We start from the raw sequence: 17,311 nt of genomic DNA, 5'->3' as shown, positions 1-17,311 counted from the left end.
AAATCGCCAACAAACAAATCCGATATTTTTGAAAGCTGTAGGTGACCTGTCAGACGAACACGAGCAGTTTGTGATTACATTGCGCTCTATGAGAAAAATCTCGGGTCTCGAGTCTCGGCCCATGGGATTTTTTTCAGCTGAAGTTCCAGTGAGTGACCACTACGTCAACTGGAGGCAGCTACAAGCTAGCAATACTGTATCCAGTTATTTTAATAGATCCATGATTCTGTACTGTACGTACACACACTTACACACTTACACACCCACACACACAATTCCCGTGTGCATAATACACCTTTTTTCACAACCGATACCATTAGACAAGAAAATATTCAAATTATTTAATTAACATTAGTTTATTTATGTCAGAATGAAATATCTTAAAACATGGCATATAAAATACCAATTACACACAGGATAAAACCATATTAAGTGTCAGTATTCTCAAAACATTGGAACATCAAATAGGTCACAGAGGCCTTCACTTTCATCCAGATTACAGCGGTATTCATTGACTGGGGGTGGTGACAAGGGAATAACTAAAGAAAAAAAAGTAGTGATTAACTTTTGCATTTTATTTTTTAATACTAATATGCCACAATCACTTACCCTCAGTAGCCACAAACTGACTGGCTTTACCTGCATTGTTTTCTGTGTTAATATCTAAAAATAAAATAGTAATTGTATTTCAACCCTTATGGACTAAAATGTTCCATTTTATGTAAAAGGATGTTACCTTTAGATGGGTCAAGAAGATCTCTGATATTTCTTGACAAACAGTGAACTGCAAAGAATAAAAAAAATACACTCATCACCTGTATTGTGGTCATCATAATAATTCATTTATAGCTATGTCAAAAGATAGAAACTCACATCCAGACATGCCAGTTTTGTTAGACTCTAGCTCCTGAAATAGTGTCTGAAGCGTCCGTACATTTCTTTGACTGGGATTTTCTGAAGGTTGACAAGCTAATGACTGGATTTGCTTCTCTGTTAAATTACCCAAAGCTAACTGAGCACGATGTAGGATTTCCTTGGATGGTGGAACTGGTAACATCACAGCTTCTGAGTTGTCAGAGCGTTTATTAAGAAGTACAACATCTATTGGCCCATGGGTGCTTTTCAGATGAATCTGGTATGTTGTTGGACCATCTCTGACCTAAGAAAAAATAAAAAAATAAAAAAATAAAACACAAGAATAAAAATATCATACTTACCGCTTTGGGAATGGGAACATCTAGTTGTGTTCCAGAAGGTGCTTGTAGAGCTAGTATTGTATGGCCTAGTTGAGAAGGGTGAAACATTTAAAAATAATAAAAACAAGACATTTTAGTAGTTAAACATTGTTTGCAATAAGACATTCGGTAGTTCAGGTAAATCAGTACATACCACTGAAGGAGTTGCAGATATCCTCATGACTAACATAGGATAAAGTGAATGTTTGTTAAGGCTTATAATTATATGTGGGACTTTAGGAACATTAGTGAAAGCATTGTAATAAATCAATCCATCAATCAATTAATCATCCTCAAAAAAGAATATACTTTGCGGTCTTCGTATATGTACTCGATGCTCTGCCGAACCCAGCGAAGTTGTAGATCAAGCATCTCTTCTCTCTCCTTCAATTCTTTTAATTCACACTTTAAAAGCATGTGCCGTCGGCTTATGTTAACAGCACTGCCTCCTGGAAGTACTCCCCTTGTTTGGATAAAATATATATACACAATTTGTAAAATAATCATAATCTGAAAACATGGCATAGTAAAGAAAACTTACTTCCACTGCACAATATTTTTAGTTATTTTCTCAATCAAACCAATGCCTTCCAACACATTTGTGATGTCATAGATTCGCCTTTTTTGAGTGACAGCCAATACTTTCACTGCCTGAATAAAAAACACACAGCATTTTATCAAATACTATGTTTTATACAAAGAACTGTGAATTAGTTTTACCTTAATCCTAAACGAGGAATGGTGCAAATCTGTATTAAGTTGAATATTTTTCAGTAAAAAGGATTCATAATGGTCTTACTGATTCTTCCATATTATTAGCAATGAAAAAAAAACAAATGCACTGGGTCATGAAAGAATATCTGCTTGATTTTATATAATTATTATAATAATTGTGTTTAGTACTGCATCTCCTTTGCTTTTACACTTTATGAATGAGCGTGGGCTTCAATTCCATGAGGCACAAATATACATTTTGCGATATTATTTGTAACTGCAAGGTGTCCTTGGCAGTTTTAACTGCTTGGATGGTATTTCATTGCAGATAATGAGAGAACATCATAACAAGTGGTTTAATTGAATGTTGGGCAGCAGTACTCACTTCTTTGAGGTCAAGTCGTCCACCTTCAGAATTATGCATTAGTTCCACAAATCTTACAGCAATTTTGGTGAGACTCTTCAGACTCCTAGGTTTTGGAGTAAGCTCGGGTGCTTCACTCTCCTCCTCAGGACTTGAGAGGGCGTCCTCAATTTCCATTCTGTCAGGACATGTTTAAAAAAAATAAAATCAAATAAACAGTGGAATATAGCGTTCAATGAGTCTCAAATAATTTTTTTAAATTTAATTTAGAGTCAAGTATTGTATTACACTTATTCTGAAATGTGTGCCACGGAATAACAACAAATCATAATATGTAGAAATGCTTTTTTGGCAGAACGTAAAAATGCTATTATTTCCAGGACGCGTTTTTAAATTAAACTGTATTTGCTTTGTGTCACATAATTGCTAAACACAATGACATAACTGAAGTAGCTTACCTTGTTTAGGGTCGCGAAGAACAGCGGGAATCTGCACCGCGAAAACTAAGCTACAACCAGGTCCTAATAAGTGATGTGTTAATATTTTCGAATAGCTCGACCTCATAACGTACAAGCAAATCCAACATCTTACTTAAAACTCCAACTACATTACCACTTAAATTGCAAAATCAACAAACAATCTGGACTTTATGCCAGTGTTTACGCCCAGCAAAGAAACTCAGCGGCGGCGCCTCTTTCTGACCGGAAGCGCAAACCCTCGCTTTCACAATAAAAGCAAACAAATACGAGTAACGTAAAAGCGATTCTGTTTTTTTTTTTTTTTTTTTACTTTTCAACTTTTGACATTTATAATGCAATATATTGAAATATACGATTAAAATTTATTTATATTTGCGTTCACACTGAAAGTAACAATGGCTTAGAGCTGTGGTCTGACTAGGAACAAAAAATGTTTTACACAATTAAATGTAATAACGCCCCAAACCAGTCTTTCTTTGGTATTACTTTTTCCTGCAGCTGTGATACTCTCACGTGACGCGACTGCAGTCATATGACGCTGTGTGCGGACAGTTCATCTTCAAGGAAGTTACTGTCAACAACAGCACTGCTTTCGGTGGTCTGTGATTTGAACCTGAGAAATGTGTAGAGGATTTGTGCTGCTGTGTCTGTTTTCCGTCTTTCAGGCAGGTTCTTGGGCTCAGTATGCTCCAGATGAAGTCAATGAATTGCCCGGGATGGGCTTTAAACCGAACTACAAACAGTGGTCCGGGTATCTGCAGGCACGACCGGGCAAGTTTCTCCATTATTGGTAAGAATTCAGTTTGTCACATAGGCACATCCAACAGTCAGCATAGTAGGCTACAACATTCAGCAATCAGAATATTACATTTAAGCAGGTCTATTTTATTAGAAAAGCGCCACTGTTCAGCCTGAAATTGTTTATTGTACCAAAAACTATTCAGATAAATAAAAAAAATAATGTTCAAATGACTAAATCCTAAATTACGTAATTACACAGCACAATCTACTATATAAGGGGGAAAAAACATCCCATTATTCAGACCCTAGTTTGTGTCAGTTTTGTCAGTTTGATTTCTTTAATTTCCACCACATCTAAGTTAATACAGTCATTGTATTGTATGTGCAGGTTTGTAACTTCTCAGAACAGCCCATCCAAAGACCCTGTGGTGCTCTGGCTGAATGGTGGTCCAGGGTGTAGCTCAATGGAGGGTTTTCTTTCAGAGAATGGACCCTTTCATGTGAGAATAATGTATTTTCGTGCCAATGCCAATAAAACACACTTCTGTTTCTCACTTCAGTTTAACATTACACACATTTTTACAGGTAAATGAAAATGGAAAAACATTGTATGAGAATCCCTTTAGCTGGAACAAGATTGCAAATGTACTGTATCTTGAGTCACCTGCTGGAGTAGGTTATTCTTACTCTGATGACCAGAAATATGCAACAGACGATGATCAGGTGAGTCCAAATAATCATATAATTAGAGCAAACCTAGACAAGACAAATACCTTTGAAACAATTTCCTTGTAAAGGATGATCATGAATTATACCAACACAAAGTGTTTATGTAATTTTTACATTTTCTTTAGGTTGCTGAGGACAATTACAAGGCCTTACAGAGTTTCTTTTCCAAGTTCCCAAACTTCACCACAAATGAGTTCTTTATTATTGGTGAAAGTTATGGTGGAATATATGTACCAACTCTTAGTTTGCTAGTAGCAACAGGAAAAGCAAAAATCAATTTTAAGGTAAATTCAAGCCTGTATCTCATAATACAGACACCAGCTGAAGTTTTGTGAGTGACTGTCTTTTGGTTCTCAGGGTTTTGCAGTAGGAAACGGACTTGGCAGCTTTGCTCTTAATGATCAGTCACTTATCTATTTTGGTTATTTTCATGGACTATTTGGAGAAAAGTAAGTTACAGGATCGTGTATATGAATAAATTATCTATTTATTTAATTTATTGTCAGCTATATTGTTTTGTGTTGATTAAATTGATTCAATCATTTTTGTGTAAGCATATTGATTGTCTTATTTTCAGTTTGTGGTATGAGCTCACAACAAATTGCTGTGGGAAAGATGGTATATGCAACTTCTACAATTCAAGTTCAGAGATGTGTGCAACAATGGTATGTGTCCTCAACATGTGCCATCTCATTATGTGACATTTCCGGATTAACTAGACTAACTATCCTGTTCTATTACTGTCAGGTGAATGTAGCATTTAGTATAATTTACAATAGTGGGCTGAATGAATATGCCCTCTACTTGGACTGTCAAGGCACAAATAAAGCTTATGAGAGGGCAATGAGTCACCTTTTTAAAAACTTTAGAAGGAATTTTGACAGACACAAGGTATGTCTGTTATTGACACGAGTGACTTTTACACTGCCTGCATAAAGAATCCCCCTTAATCAAGTTCATTAAAGTTTGTAGGCTTGATACAGCCCTACAAGACTCTTGGAGAAGTCCCACCCTGCATTGACAGCACGGCTCAGACACAGTGGCTCAATAGAGGTGATGTGAGGAAAGGTTTACATATTCCTGATACTCTGCCCCCATGGGACCTCTGCAGGTAATTACATTTCTTATCACATTTCTTATTCATGTTGTGCTGTTATGCTATTTTGAAACTAAAAACCATTAACTCAATGCAGCGATTTTGTTAGTGGTAATTACACCACCCTTTATCCAACTGTGAAGGAAGTCTACTTGAAGCTGCTCTCCTTAGGCCTTCGAGCACTTGTGTACAATGGAGATACTGATATGGCTTGCAATTTTCTCGGAGACCAGTGGTTTGTTGAGGATCTTGGCATAAAGGTTGGCTAATTATCCATACACTATAATATTTTAGTTCAGGACTATATAAAAATTTTACATCTTCCAGGCTACCACAAATTACAAGACATGGCTTTATAAGGACCAAGTTGCTGGTTTTTATCAGACATTTGCCAACATCACATTTCTTACAGTGAAGGTAAGAAGAGGATTTTTATAATTTACCTTTTATAAATGAACATCAACTATCATTGTCAAGTTTATTTATTGTATTCTGTTATGTTATAGGGGGCTGGTCATATGGTGCCGCAATGGGCCCCAGATCCAGCTTTCCACATGTTTCAGTCATTTATAACCAATAGTGATTACTGAGAATCTATTCATGTGTTTTCTGCACTAGTCTCTTATTGAGTACATTTCTCAGGGAAGTTTATGGAACATATAATTTTATTTTTTGGGAGCAAATTTTGGTTTTAATCTTGTCTAGACCATCTGCTGACTCATTCTGTCTTATGAATTGTAATAAAGGTTTTAGTCATTGTTACTTTACTTATGTGAACATAAAAGGGGAACTTTTGTTAAAGAAAGCTGAATGATTGTAGTTAATGCACTATTAAGGACAGATGTTGTAACAACAAGAAATTATTTCTTGAGATGTACAAATGTAAATAAGTTGTTTCTTTCATTTGTCTTTTTATTAAACAATTTACTGTTTGACACTTCCTGTGTAGTTATTCAAAGTAACCGTTTGTAAAAAAAAACACAAAAAAAACATATATATATTAAAAAATATATATATATATACACAATTTAAAAAGTCCCAAATAAAATTAAAGAAACAAAAAAATTCAAATGTCTAGTGACTTCATAACCTTCCAAGGCCACATTTAGTCCCTTTCATAAATGAATTAGGCAAGATAAATCAATTAGACTTGTATCCCTTTTGCTATTTAATAACACGGATGGAGCATTCTGGAAAGCAATACAATAAAAGCTTTCAGTTGAATAGTGGTACTTGTATCAAATAAATACCTTCAAGTATCAAGACAAAAGAATAACTTAACTCACTGTCACAGTTTGAACTTTGACTTGTCATCTGACTTAGCTAGTATAAAAAGGAGAACAAAATATGCAGTGAGCAGCCACATGCCCTTCACTTTCAGACTCAAAAGATATAACATGCTTTTTACACATATATATATAGTGTCATCAATGACCTTTGTTGTACACCAATGTGCACAAATGATCAACACAATTAGCAGTAGTGCAAACTAATGAATACTGAGTGTTCTAAATCACTTGGATCATAATTATTGATGGTAGCTATTTTAGTAGGTCATCTCTTACCAAGTCATGTCACCATGCTTACTAAAATGCTGAAATTTATATATGTATTACCCTGAATTAAACCAGCAGAATGTAGTCTCATCACTAACAAGTTGGTGATACATCAATGATAAAAAACCCAAAGACATGTTTTGTCAAAAAAAAAAAAAAAGTTAAAATACAATATTTTTCTATCCATTTAAAATCAATGTCTGTTGTCGGTTGATCTCCAAGTCCACAAGTTCACATAATGTCTTTGGAGGTTTGACTATTGACTGTACCTTGTGATGGCCTATATTCTGTCTTTGCAGCAGTCTCTGATGATACATGATCAGTTTAACACTTCTCATGTCTTAACATCTTGATAGATTGAGTTTGATGTTGTGAGGCCAAAAATGAATGCTCCGAGTGTCACCATGACCACACCAAAGATGACCATCCCATGCCAGCTAAGAAAAAAATACACAAATCTATTATATACTGAACACATAAAAATTAAAAAGCCATATTTCCCAATTAATTAAACTTTATTTTTTCCAACATTTAAACTCTGTATAAAGTAAACTTAAATCAGTCTCACCTGATAGACCGATTGTCTGTCTCCGATAGTTTCGCTTGCATCAGGCATAAGCCTAAACAAAAATAACAGCAGGATTGAATAGAAGTAAAACAACAGAGGTGACAAAAAGAACAAAAATAATATTCACCTGGGAAAACAAAAATAAAGCAGGCAGCCAGACCTCCAATCAGTGAGATTACCCGTCCAATATCAGGTATAAAAAGAGCTAGAACAAGGGTAATTATAAACCACACTAGTGTCTGGAGGATCCTCCTCCTCTGCTCACGACGCACACACACCTCCACTTGTTCCCCCTGAAAACGCAGCCACAGCCCCTCTATCACGGCCCTGAGAATAGAGAGCTAAACTCGTTCACAATCACAGAGACACACCACACTTGCTTAATTATGATTAAATAAAGTATCTACACAGACTACATCAAACACAAACAAGCTACTGTATGAGACTAACCTCCCGCAAAAGTGTAAGATTGGGTATGAAGTGACAACACAGACAACAATAAAAGCTCTTGCAAATGCCACAGCAATGTCATTCGGTGGATATGACATCAACACATCCTGTTGGACACCAGAGCCAAATGTCAAGAATCCACAAACACCTGTAAGGAAAAAAATCCATATTAATTTATTACTGAAATTAAATAAGCATATGATTGCAGAACACAAACACAACACCAGTACCTGTCCCTGTGTACACAAAGAGGCAGATGAACATACTGAGTGTTACGACAAGTCCCCATGGTTTGATCTCTTTTTTTGTCATACTGTTAAAGACCGGCACAGCGCTGACATGACACTGAAACAAGAAACAGTTTATAATATGAGAGACACAGGTTTGGCCCCAAAACAAAATGACGTGATACCTGGAAGCCAAAGCAGATAGTGGGCATAGCATTGAACACTGCCGTCCAAGGTGTAGAGCTATAACATAGTTGAGTATTTGTAACAACTGCTTAGATGTGACTTTTTTCCATAAATACAAATTTAAGTATAAACTCACCTGATGGGAATGTACCCCGGCATGTCGTTTTTATCTGGCCAGATGTACTTTATGATGACAACTATTGTAACATACCAGGTCCCTATTACACTTATTGCGCTAGAGTGAGACAGAGCAGCAACATGAAACAAACTACATTTTGACATTATCAATAAAAAATATAAAATATAAAATACAGACAATGACATATATACCTGGCATATTTCTGAAAACCAATTTCTTTGGGAATGGAGAGAGGGAGTATAACAAGGACTGCTGTCATGGAAATAGTAAACTTTCTATCCATATACCAAGGGTGGCTGTCTGAACCATCATGATTTGCAGCTTCAATTACTACAATACATGATAAAGTATAATTAACAGAAAGGCCAAAGACAGCCAAAGCAGTGAAACTTTCAATAACTGTTGCAAAACTATCTTCATTTCTAGAAGTCACATCTCTATGGAAAAAGTAATACTTTGCAAAACTAGGATTTCATTTTGTCAGCATGTGGTTGGTAATGTTTAAACAAGTCACATGAGGTCTGTGTGCACTATAATGCATTTGTACAATGTAAAACATATACTATATACTATCCACTAGAATTCATAAACTATATAACTCCACTTACAGCGATCCAGTTGATCTCCAATAACTATGAAGAATGCAATGCAGGTGCCAAATGTGTAAATAGCAATGGCTACTTCACATAAAATTCCAGTCACCTTCCCACATGTGGCTCGTACCACCTCTTGATAGGTGCTTTCATTACTGACCTAAACAAACACATGTAATCATTAAACTTTATGATTGATCTAAAAATAGTATTTAGACATAACATAATACTTTTTAGTCCTAATGCTCAATTCAACAAATGAAAGATATACTTATTACAGAAGACAGTTACTTGAGCATTTGAATATCCAACAAAATAATTAAACACTAAACAACATAAACATAATAACATAGGAACTCTGGGCATGAATTTAAATGTTGTGTGATTGAATATCTACTTTTAAATGAGTCAGCAGCATGTTTTTGACACAGGAAGTTAAAGGTCTGGGCTATTATGCAACACTATGGCCATCTGCTGAATGCTGTAAATGCACAGAGGGAAAAAAAAAAAAAAAAAAAAAAAGAGTTTGCACAAACCCGAGAGCAGTAACCAAGGATCACCAACCCACTAATAATGAAGATCAGCATGAACTGTAACACAACACACAAGAATCTTTTGATAAATTCTCTAGAATATTGGCCCAATTACAATGATAATCTGAGATATTTGAGGGAAAAAAGTTTTAGCATATCCTTACCATCTGTAGCATCACTCCAGCTGTAACTCCTCCAGCCATACTAAAAGCTGCAGGAAAATTGAGTAAGCCTGCTCCCAGAGCAGCATTGACTACAATGAATACAGCTCCAATAGAGGACACACCACCACCTCTCCTCTCTGTCTCAATGTAGGGCACAGAGTCTACACTGGGGCTCTGCAGCAGCCGGGCCCTCTCTCCAGAGTCTGTGCTGCCTATTCCACCCCAGTCCGCCACATCTGCATTGATAGCCATGGCACTGATGCTCCCAGTCTCAAAGTAATAGAAATTTTAAAAGCAGCATCAAAGAAAACAAACTTCTTTCACTGCGTTAACCCAGAAATGATCAAATGGTGAACATTCTGTAAGGACAAATATTTAACATGTAAGAATATGACCAAAACAAAAATAGGCTGAGACCTTTGTACAATTAATAATATTGCAAACTCAATAATTAGTTACCAAGAAATAACAGTAAAATAAACAGTGTCTACTATGGGCCACTTGTTTATCTGTGCATTGTACAATTGCTAGCTAACTACAGGATGCTGTCTATTTGCTTGATCACCACCATAAGAGATTTCTAACAAAACATCTAAACGAAATATTAACAATTTCACCTTAGTTGTGTCCGGTGCCGTTTTCTGGTGTGAAGAGCAGAGATTTGTCGCTTTTGTGGTTAAACACACCACCATGAATAAGCACAGTAGGCACCGTGTTTTGGTCAAGGCTGAAGGAGGGCGGGGTATGTGATTGTCACGTGACCATAGACTATGCACGTGATTGAAACTTTGGGTAATGTAGTTCTTTTGTGTGGACAGATTGGATTTAACCCTGATGATCAAACGAACACAGTAAGTTCACGGATTTTTACTCAGTGTAAAACACTCATCACATCATAATACCACATCATCTACAGATTAAGTGAAATCGAGAATCAAATAATACCATCACTTCCTTGGCTAAAGGGTCAAATAAGAATGAGTGGACTTCACAAGTTTACCACCATAGTTTATTAAAGTTCAGTGATGAACATGACCAATAACAAGCTGCTTTGTATGATAAAAATGCAATATAACAGGTTTGAGTTGGATTTTTGAAGATTGGTTTTCAGTTTACAGAACAGAACCAAATTTGTATCAATATCAATGAGAGTTGCATGTCTCCTCTTTGCCATTACAGTCATTTATACTTCCACACAACCATTTGCAGTCACACAATCAAAGACTTAAACTAGGACAAACTGGGACTATAAAACATTTACAGTTCATCTACAGTCTGCATCACCGACCTCTCCATTTGACTGGTGTGTTTAATTCTGCAGCATTTTACAAACATGATTGATTATTGACTGGCGAGTGTGAGCATTTCAGTTTATGACCTAAACCAAGTAGCTGACATAAGTAGGGCTTTAGCCAGTCATTACAAAAAAAAAAAAACAAGTGCCTGAACGTCTAAAGTGCAAAATAATTTTTAAGATCAACATTTAAGAAAACAAATGTTGGCTTTGTTTATATTAACTGTCCACTAAAAGTTAAACCTTTATAGAAATAGCACACCTTAATTCAAATGCAGGTTCAGTCACATTTAGCATGTTTACAAAGAAATTGAAGGGGGGTTTAAACTCTAAAAGTAATTTTAAAACTGAAACCAGTGTGAAGAAAAGCTGACAAAAAATAAGTCCGCCAGCTATAAGCAAAATGTAGGAGAAAAGAGGTGACCCAGGAACTCCTCAAGCATTTTTGATTTTGTAGCTCAATATCACAGAACCGCTCTACTTCGTGACAGCATGGATCGCATGAGCCAGGTATTCCACGTTTCCAGAGGACACACCTGCCATAGAAATTCTACCATCCTTGGTCATGTACACAGAATACTCCTTTATCAGACATTCAACCTAAAAAACACACACACAAAAAAATAATTTTTAAAAAAATAAAAAATTTTTTTGGAAAATTATGCACCAAGAGCAGTGAACACACACCTGTTCCGGTTTGAGGCCTGTGAAGCAAAACATCCCAATTTGGTCAATGACATGCTGCCAGTTGTGAGTGGAACCTTCCTTCTTCAGACCAGCCACCAACTGTTCCCTCATTTTGATAATCCGATTTGCCATGCCATGAACTTCCTCCAACCTGGGCAAGATGCGTTAACATTTTATTCAATGTGTTAAGTTTAAATCTTAAATGATAAATCAAATCTTTACACATACCACAGTGAATACAGATCAGGTGTGTTAAGAATAGTTGTGGCAATTCTGGCGCCGTTCATTGGCGGATTGGAGTAAATTGGCCGAATGAGGATCTTGAGCTGAGATTCAACCCTTTTAGCTTCATCAGCATCACTGCACACCACAGAGAACCCTCCAACTCGCTCACCTGAGGAATGTGCAAGAGAACAGCTATGATAAAAAGTTGACAATAATTAACAACCATCTCCTACATAATGGCCACTTGGGGGTGACAATGCACAAGTTCCGTCCTATTTAACTGTAAATTTTAAATATGAGTCCAACAAATTTTCTCAAATATGATAACTAGCATTTATGATGTGCTTGTCAACTGACCATAGAGACCCATGTTCTTAGCAAAGGACTGAGACAGCAGGATGTTGTGACCCTTATCTATGAAATAACGAACTGCCCAGGCATCACGGTTAATATCTCCACTAGCAAACCCTTGGTAGGCCATGTCGAAGAAGACAAGCAGGTTCCTTTTCTGCAAAATAAAAACTCAATTTAGGACAAGGACACTCAATTCTCTTTATCAGATGACACTTTCAAACTCCAGCTGATAAAATAATCTCACTCACTTTTACAACTTCAGCAATCTCTTTCCACTGTTCAGGCCGAGGGTCCACACCAGTGGGGTTGTGTGCACAGGCGTGCAGCAGAATCACACTCTGCTCTGGAATTTTCTGCAACACGAGAATTTCAAAATAAAACGACAAAACCTTAATAAAGATTTGAAAATGCAGTTGTAAAATGTGAGAAATTTGCCCAAAGAAGTATGTAAATATGTGGGGAAATTTTAAAACCAATAAGATAAGTCTTAATAATGGCTTTTGAGGTAAATATCTTCACTATTAAAACAATAGTCAAGCCAAGGTCTGGCTTACAGAGATGTCTTCAAGCGCTCCACTGAAGTCAAAACCACAGGTTGTGGGGTCATAGTATCTGTAGGCCTTGAGCTGCATCCCTGCATCTCTGAAGATGGGTGTGTGGTTACCCCAAGAGGGTTTGGGCAAGTACACATCTCGTGGACCTGTATGAAATCGGGACTGCACCACAGGGAGAAAAAACACAATCAGATAGTACATTTTATATTGTTATTTTATACCAAATAAAAGAATAGCAATCTAACCAAAAAGTTGGCTCCAATACGCAAGGACCCAGTTCCTGAAATGGTCTGCACAGTAATGCTCTGTAGAAAAGCATAATAAACTTAAGTTATAATATTGAAATACGAGCTATAAGCTTCAGTCAGGTTATATCAAACGTACCCTGCTGTTTTTCAGGACCTCATTGTCAGCACCAAGTGCCAGCTGGGCACAAGCCTTCGTAAACTCTCCCAGACCACCAATGGGAAGGTACTCCTTATCCAGCTGCTTGGCAGCAATCAAGGCCTCTGCCTGAAGAGCATAAAAGGAAGAAATAAAATTTGATGAGCAGTAATTCATTCTTTTTTTATTTGAATTGAAATAAATGTATCAGTCATTTACAGGGCTTCTAAATTGCATACATGCGTTAAAAATATATATGTATATATAACCTTGCGAACACAGCTGAGCACAAAGGGCTTGCCCTGATCGTCTCTGTAAGCTCCCACCCCCAGGTTCATCTTTTTGGGGTTAGTGTCCCTCCTAAAAGCCTCAGTCACCCCCAGGATGGGATCAGGTGGGCCCATTGCCACTCCACTCCACCAAGAACTGAAATATAAAAGCAAATAATGACTTGCATGCAAGTTGACAATGCGCAATTTCCTGACCATAGACAATCATTTTACATCCATTAGCCATAGTCTGAACAGAAAGGAGCTTAACTACTCATATGATTGTACCAAATTCCTATTTCAACCATGTGAAACACCCAAGTTCAGGTTTCCTGAAACAAACATTTTAATCCATTCTACAGGTTCAGAGTCCAAAACAAGAGTGGTGATCAATAATCCTGCTTAAACCGCTTCAGTGACCTACAGTCTGTCCTCTCGAATTAATAAGAACATGAATTAGCTTTTGAATGCTTGTGATCAGTGAAAAAGTCTTGAAAACATGTATTGTTGCATATGCGCCAAGAAAATAAACAAAACAGATCAAGAGATACTCAAGTTTAATGAATAAAAGTATGCAATTTCTGTCAATATACGTGTCAATATTTACATGCACACGGGTGGATTGGCATGTTTTAGTAAACATGACAGTTTGTATGAAAGATTTGGCCTACTGCGCCAAGTGTAACTCTATGGTTATATAATAGGACTAGATCAGAAGTCACATGAAGTTCACAACATTAGACATATGGATATAGACTGAATAACTGTGGCGCTTGATACCATGAAATACCAAACTGAAACGTGATAGGTTCTAGAAAAAAAACTCTTAGCAAACTAACAGGTTACAACTAAAAGGAGGGAAAATAAACGCCACTTTCTGATTTTTTTTTTTTATAAAAGTTTTTAAACGGCTACAGGAACAGCAGTATTGACGATTATTGCAACTGTGCAACGGTTTGTCCTCCAAGAGGTTTCAGTAAGGACACTAGTTCCTCTGAGCCTGCCTCAGTCAGACATCAGCCAATCAGCAAAGACAGGAGGAGCGCGAGAGCCAATCATCGTCCAGAACCACATAAAGTACGGGTCGCCTCTTGGCTCAAATCGTACGTGCCTTAGTTTAGCAGCGGTGAAGAACTCCATGGGGGTTATTGTAAATGCCAAAGTATTAGTAGCCATTGAAAAAGGCAAGGAGCCTTATCAAGACGTAGACCTTAATCAAGAAACCTGAATAGGACGTAACGTTACACCAACACTAATACCATTGTGACATTCATTAGCTTTACAGATAGCACCCTCAAAAGTAAAACCTTTATTGCAAGTCAGTTTAGCTAAGTGCGACGGTGACTCGGCTGCAGATAGCTAAACCACAAACATCTAGGCGCCATAACTGTTGCTTAATCATATTGGAAGCACAAGCTGGAGCTGTGTCAGAAAACCACGCAGCTATAGCACGTTCTGAACTACACCCTGAGATCTCGCAGAGCCATGGAAATGTGTGCTGATTTTTACCTATGGCGGGTGGACAGGACTCCCAGGGACGGGGTCAGGTTCCCCAGGCCGGACAGAAACCTGTTGGTTGTGAGTAGAGCCATCGTTACTCAGTCGAAGAGCAGAGACGAACCGAGGAGATGTGGAGAGATGTGAAGGACAGAGACGACCTCGACGCAACGCGACGCTACGTAGTGACGCACCGCGGCGTAAAATCCCCGGCCGTGACGCGCCACCTGAGGTTAATTAGATTTAATGGGCGCTGTTTTATTGAAAAAAAGTAAAATCTAAATTTCAGTCGAAGCCTCGTACAAATACAGTCAAGGCAGAGTTATAAATAGCTTCAACTTTTAAGAGGCCGCGCTAAAGAGCATGTGCGCACATGATCCAAGCTCATGATTAACAGCAGTACCAACTTATCTTGTAATACAATTTTCTAGAGAACACAAATAAATTACAATTAACTTTACACCTGTAGGGAATGCCATTAAAAAAGTTTAATTGCTATATATAGTACAAAGGAAGGCAGAACGTCAAGTGCCTCTTACCTATTTTCAACACTAGATGTCTCCAAATCACTATGCTTCAATAATGAGGAAATATTAACCAGTTTCCTATGAAAAAACAAGTCTCACAAAATAAAGGAAATAGTTCTCATAAATTCATTAACTGAAGGATGGTTAGATTTGCCTGGAAATCCAGAAGGATATTTCTCTGTATTTGTTATACAGATCCATATCAGCCTTTAATACAGCAATGAGTCTGGATTTTTTATTTATTTTTTTTTTTTTTTAGATATTTGTGGCATCCAATCAGATTATTAAATTGAACTGGATAAAAAATATTCCTTAAAACCCACCTAGTTAATGGAATGCTTTTCCAAATATTTTTTTCAATAGGATGGGAGATCTCCTTCTGCATTGTTTTTTTACTGTTGGAAAACATCCTGTGAATTATCTAATTTTCATCTGCAGGTTCTGCTGTGTTGCTCTTTACTTTATATACCTACTCTCCTCACAGTTTTATGGAATAGGTTTACATAGAAACAACTGGTTTTGACACTGGAGGTACTGGAGGCGTTCTACATGTATGTGGATGGCAGAATGTTCAGTAGTTACCATGGTAACACAATTCACACACACACACATACACACACATACATACATACTGCTTATATCTGATAACTCAAAATTAAATATTATCAATTTAGTTATAATGCTGGCAAAATACTACATTCACAATATGAAGTGGAGTGAAAAAAATGCCCTCTTGGCATAATTTAAGGTAACAGATTTTAAAAATGTATTTACACTCTACTGGAAATTTGAAATTGAAAAATAAGAAATAAACTAAAATGACTGCATTTTTTGTAATGTGATATGATTAATGTGACCTAGAAGAACCTTATTGTAATGTATTGTGCACTGCAGTGAAGTAGATTGTCCACTTGAGAGCAGTGCCATACATATAATAACCCTAGGACTACCGAGCTCGCTAAACCTAATTCAGGGAGGCTTTGACGGGATACCTGTCTGTATGTCTGTTTTCCCATCTTCAGGCTAATGAGACTCTATAGCCCAGGGATCAGAAAAACTTCACATTCATTCATCTTTAATACTATAGTCTCATACTGATATACTGATCATTATTTTAAAAAAGAAACACACACACACAAAAAATCAATAATGTGAGTCCTACAACCCAATTGCTGGGTTTCAGATGACTTCACAATTATAGGTCAGAATCTCTTGCCCCCATCTGATCATATGACCTTCACATCTGAAAACCACTAAATAATTGCACTGTATTTTGCCATGAAATATTGGAAAGGTAAATTCCCAAAAATATGGAACCTCATCATTTCTGTTCTTGACTAGTCCCAAGATCATGCTGTATTGCAACAAAAATCATCAGCTGAACAATGTTAATTTCACATGTCCCTCATCTGTATTAAATAATATTGGCCCATATAATGTAGTGATGCCATCTGAAACCCTTCAATAAAACTTACTAAACAGTTGTAGGCCTATCCTAATACACAGGGGTTATAATATCATATTTACAGCATCGGGTGTTTAAAATGTTGTTCCTAATGTTTTAAAATGTTCTGAAATTGTTATTATCTAGGCTATGATTTCTTTATGAATGTGTACAACAGCACACATTAATAGCCTACTATAGCCAACTACTTTCTATTCAATGCTCGGTAATTATGTGATTATTGGAATGTATTGCGGTATGGCAGACTTCATTGCATCTCTTTTCTCCCTAGGAATATGTCA

At 36.8% G+C, this 17,311-nt stretch overlaps 4 protein-coding genes across 5 annotated transcripts; 1 reads left to right on the top strand and 3 right to left on the bottom strand.

The window, feature by feature from the left end:
• Positions 1–337: 337 nt before the first annotated feature.
• Positions 338–3,016, bottom strand: LOC110175449 (transcription factor E2F5-like). The gene is made up of 10 exons (XM_020941629.2): positions 2,772–3,016; positions 2,335–2,491; positions 1,777–1,886; positions 1,543–1,698; positions 1,390–1,433; positions 1,218–1,282; positions 874–1,159; positions 737–784; positions 610–663; positions 338–539 (listed from the first exon to the last, which is right to left on the bottom strand). Exons 2-10 carry the CDS (start codon positions 2,488–2,490, stop codon positions 445–447), a joined length of 1,014 nt encoding a protein of 337 aa, XP_020797288.1. The 5' UTR covers position 2,491; positions 2,772–3,016; the 3' UTR covers positions 338–444.
• Positions 3,017–3,331: 315 nt separating this feature from the next.
• Positions 3,332–6,295, top strand: si:ch211-122f10.4 (Cathepsin A-like protein). Of its 2 annotated transcripts, XM_020941585.2 has the most exons (11): positions 3,334–3,582; positions 3,922–4,033; positions 4,119–4,256; positions 4,388–4,546; positions 4,620–4,711; positions 4,840–4,927; positions 5,010–5,153; positions 5,228–5,373; positions 5,456–5,618; positions 5,686–5,775; positions 5,865–6,295. In XM_020941585.2, the coding sequence occupies exons 1-11, from the start codon at positions 3,413–3,415 to the stop codon at positions 5,946–5,948; spliced, it is 1,386 nt and encodes a 461-aa protein (XP_020797244.1). In that variant the 5' UTR covers positions 3,334–3,412; the 3' UTR covers positions 5,949–6,295. The 2 variants fall into 2 exon arrangements, with proteins under 2 accessions (XP_055010735.1, XP_020797244.1); XM_055154760.1 differs by lacking the exon at positions 5,010–5,153 and having other exon boundaries at positions 3,332–3,582.
• Positions 6,246–10,508, bottom strand: slc38a7 (solute carrier family 38 member 7). The gene is made up of 12 exons (XM_020941584.2): positions 10,392–10,508; positions 9,775–10,133; positions 9,614–9,667; positions 9,093–9,237; positions 8,676–8,814; positions 8,482–8,580; positions 8,345–8,402; positions 8,163–8,277; positions 7,933–8,080; positions 7,610–7,809; positions 7,483–7,534; positions 6,246–7,351 (listed from the first exon to the last, which is right to left on the bottom strand). The coding sequence occupies exons 2-12, from the start codon at positions 10,024–10,026 to the stop codon at positions 7,249–7,251; spliced, it is 1,365 nt and encodes a 454-aa protein (XP_020797243.1). The 5' UTR covers positions 10,027–10,133; positions 10,392–10,508; the 3' UTR covers positions 6,246–7,248.
• A 257-nt stretch (positions 10,509–10,765) lies between these two features.
• Positions 10,766–15,228, bottom strand: LOC110175392 (aspartate aminotransferase, mitochondrial). Its single transcript, XM_020941561.2, has 10 exons — positions 15,051–15,228; positions 13,542–13,698; positions 13,273–13,401; positions 13,134–13,193; positions 12,889–13,050; positions 12,583–12,687; positions 12,338–12,488; positions 11,984–12,149; positions 11,756–11,906; positions 10,766–11,668 (listed from the first exon to the last, which is right to left on the bottom strand). Exons 1-10 carry the CDS (start codon positions 15,131–15,133, stop codon positions 11,546–11,548), a joined length of 1,287 nt encoding a protein of 428 aa, XP_020797220.2. The 5' UTR covers positions 15,134–15,228; the 3' UTR covers positions 10,766–11,545.
• Between the last annotated feature and the right edge of the window lie 2,083 nt (positions 15,229–17,311).

This window comes from Boleophthalmus pectinirostris, unplaced genomic scaffold (assembly GCF_026225935.1).
Source record: "Boleophthalmus pectinirostris isolate CB_2022bp ecotype Guang Dong unplaced genomic scaffold, ASM2622593v1 HiC_scaffold_19, whole genome shotgun sequence".
NCBI classification, from domain to species: domain Eukaryota; kingdom Metazoa; phylum Chordata; class Actinopteri; order Gobiiformes; family Gobiidae; genus Boleophthalmus; species Boleophthalmus pectinirostris.
This window is presented reverse-complemented; position numbering and strand designations above follow the sequence as displayed.

Coding starts and splice junctions, on each gene's coding strand:
- LOC110175449 (XM_020941629.2), bottom strand. CDS start 2,490: ATGGAAATTGAGGACGCCCTCTCAAGTCCTGAGGAGGAGAGTGAAGCA. Junction 1,887..2,334: donor GACGACTTGACCTCAAAGAA/GTGAGTACTGCT, acceptor TTTTTTATTCAG/GCAGTGAAAGTATTGGCTGT. Junction 1,160..1,217: donor ATGTTCCCATTCCCAAAGCG/GTAAGTATGATA, acceptor ATTTTTTCTTAG/GTCAGAGATGGTCCAACAAC.
- si:ch211-122f10.4 (XM_020941585.2), top strand. CDS start 3,413: ATGTGTAGAGGATTTGTGCTGCTGTGTCTGTTTTCCGTCTTTCAGGCA. Junction 4,547..4,619: donor AAGCAAAAATCAATTTTAAG/GTAAATTCAAGC, acceptor TTTGGTTCTCAG/GGTTTTGCAGTAGGAAACGG. Junction 4,712..4,839: donor CATGGACTATTTGGAGAAAA/GTAAGTTACAGG, acceptor TCTTATTTTCAG/TTTGTGGTATGAGCTCACAA.
- slc38a7 (XM_020941584.2), bottom strand. CDS start 10,026: ATGGCTATCAATGCAGATGTGGCGGACTGGGGTGGAATAGGCAGCACA. Junction 9,668..9,774: donor CTGGAGTGATGCTACAGATG/GTAAGGATATGC, acceptor GTTGTGTTACAG/TTCATGCTGATCTTCATTAT. Junction 9,238..9,613: donor TCCTTGGTTACTGCTCTCGG/GTTTGTGCAAAC, acceptor GTGTTTGTTTAG/GTCAGTAATGAAAGCACCTA.
- LOC110175392 (XM_020941561.2), bottom strand. CDS start 15,133: ATGGCTCTACTCACAACCAACAGGTTTCTGTCCGGCCTGGGGAACCTG. Junction 13,051..13,133: donor GTATTGGAGCCAACTTTTTG/GTTAGATTGCTA, acceptor CCTGTGGTGCAG/TCCCGATTTCATACAGGTCC. Junction 12,489..12,582: donor AGATTGCTGAAGTTGTAAAA/GTGAGTGAGATT, acceptor TTTATTTTGCAG/AAAAGGAACCTGCTTGTCTT.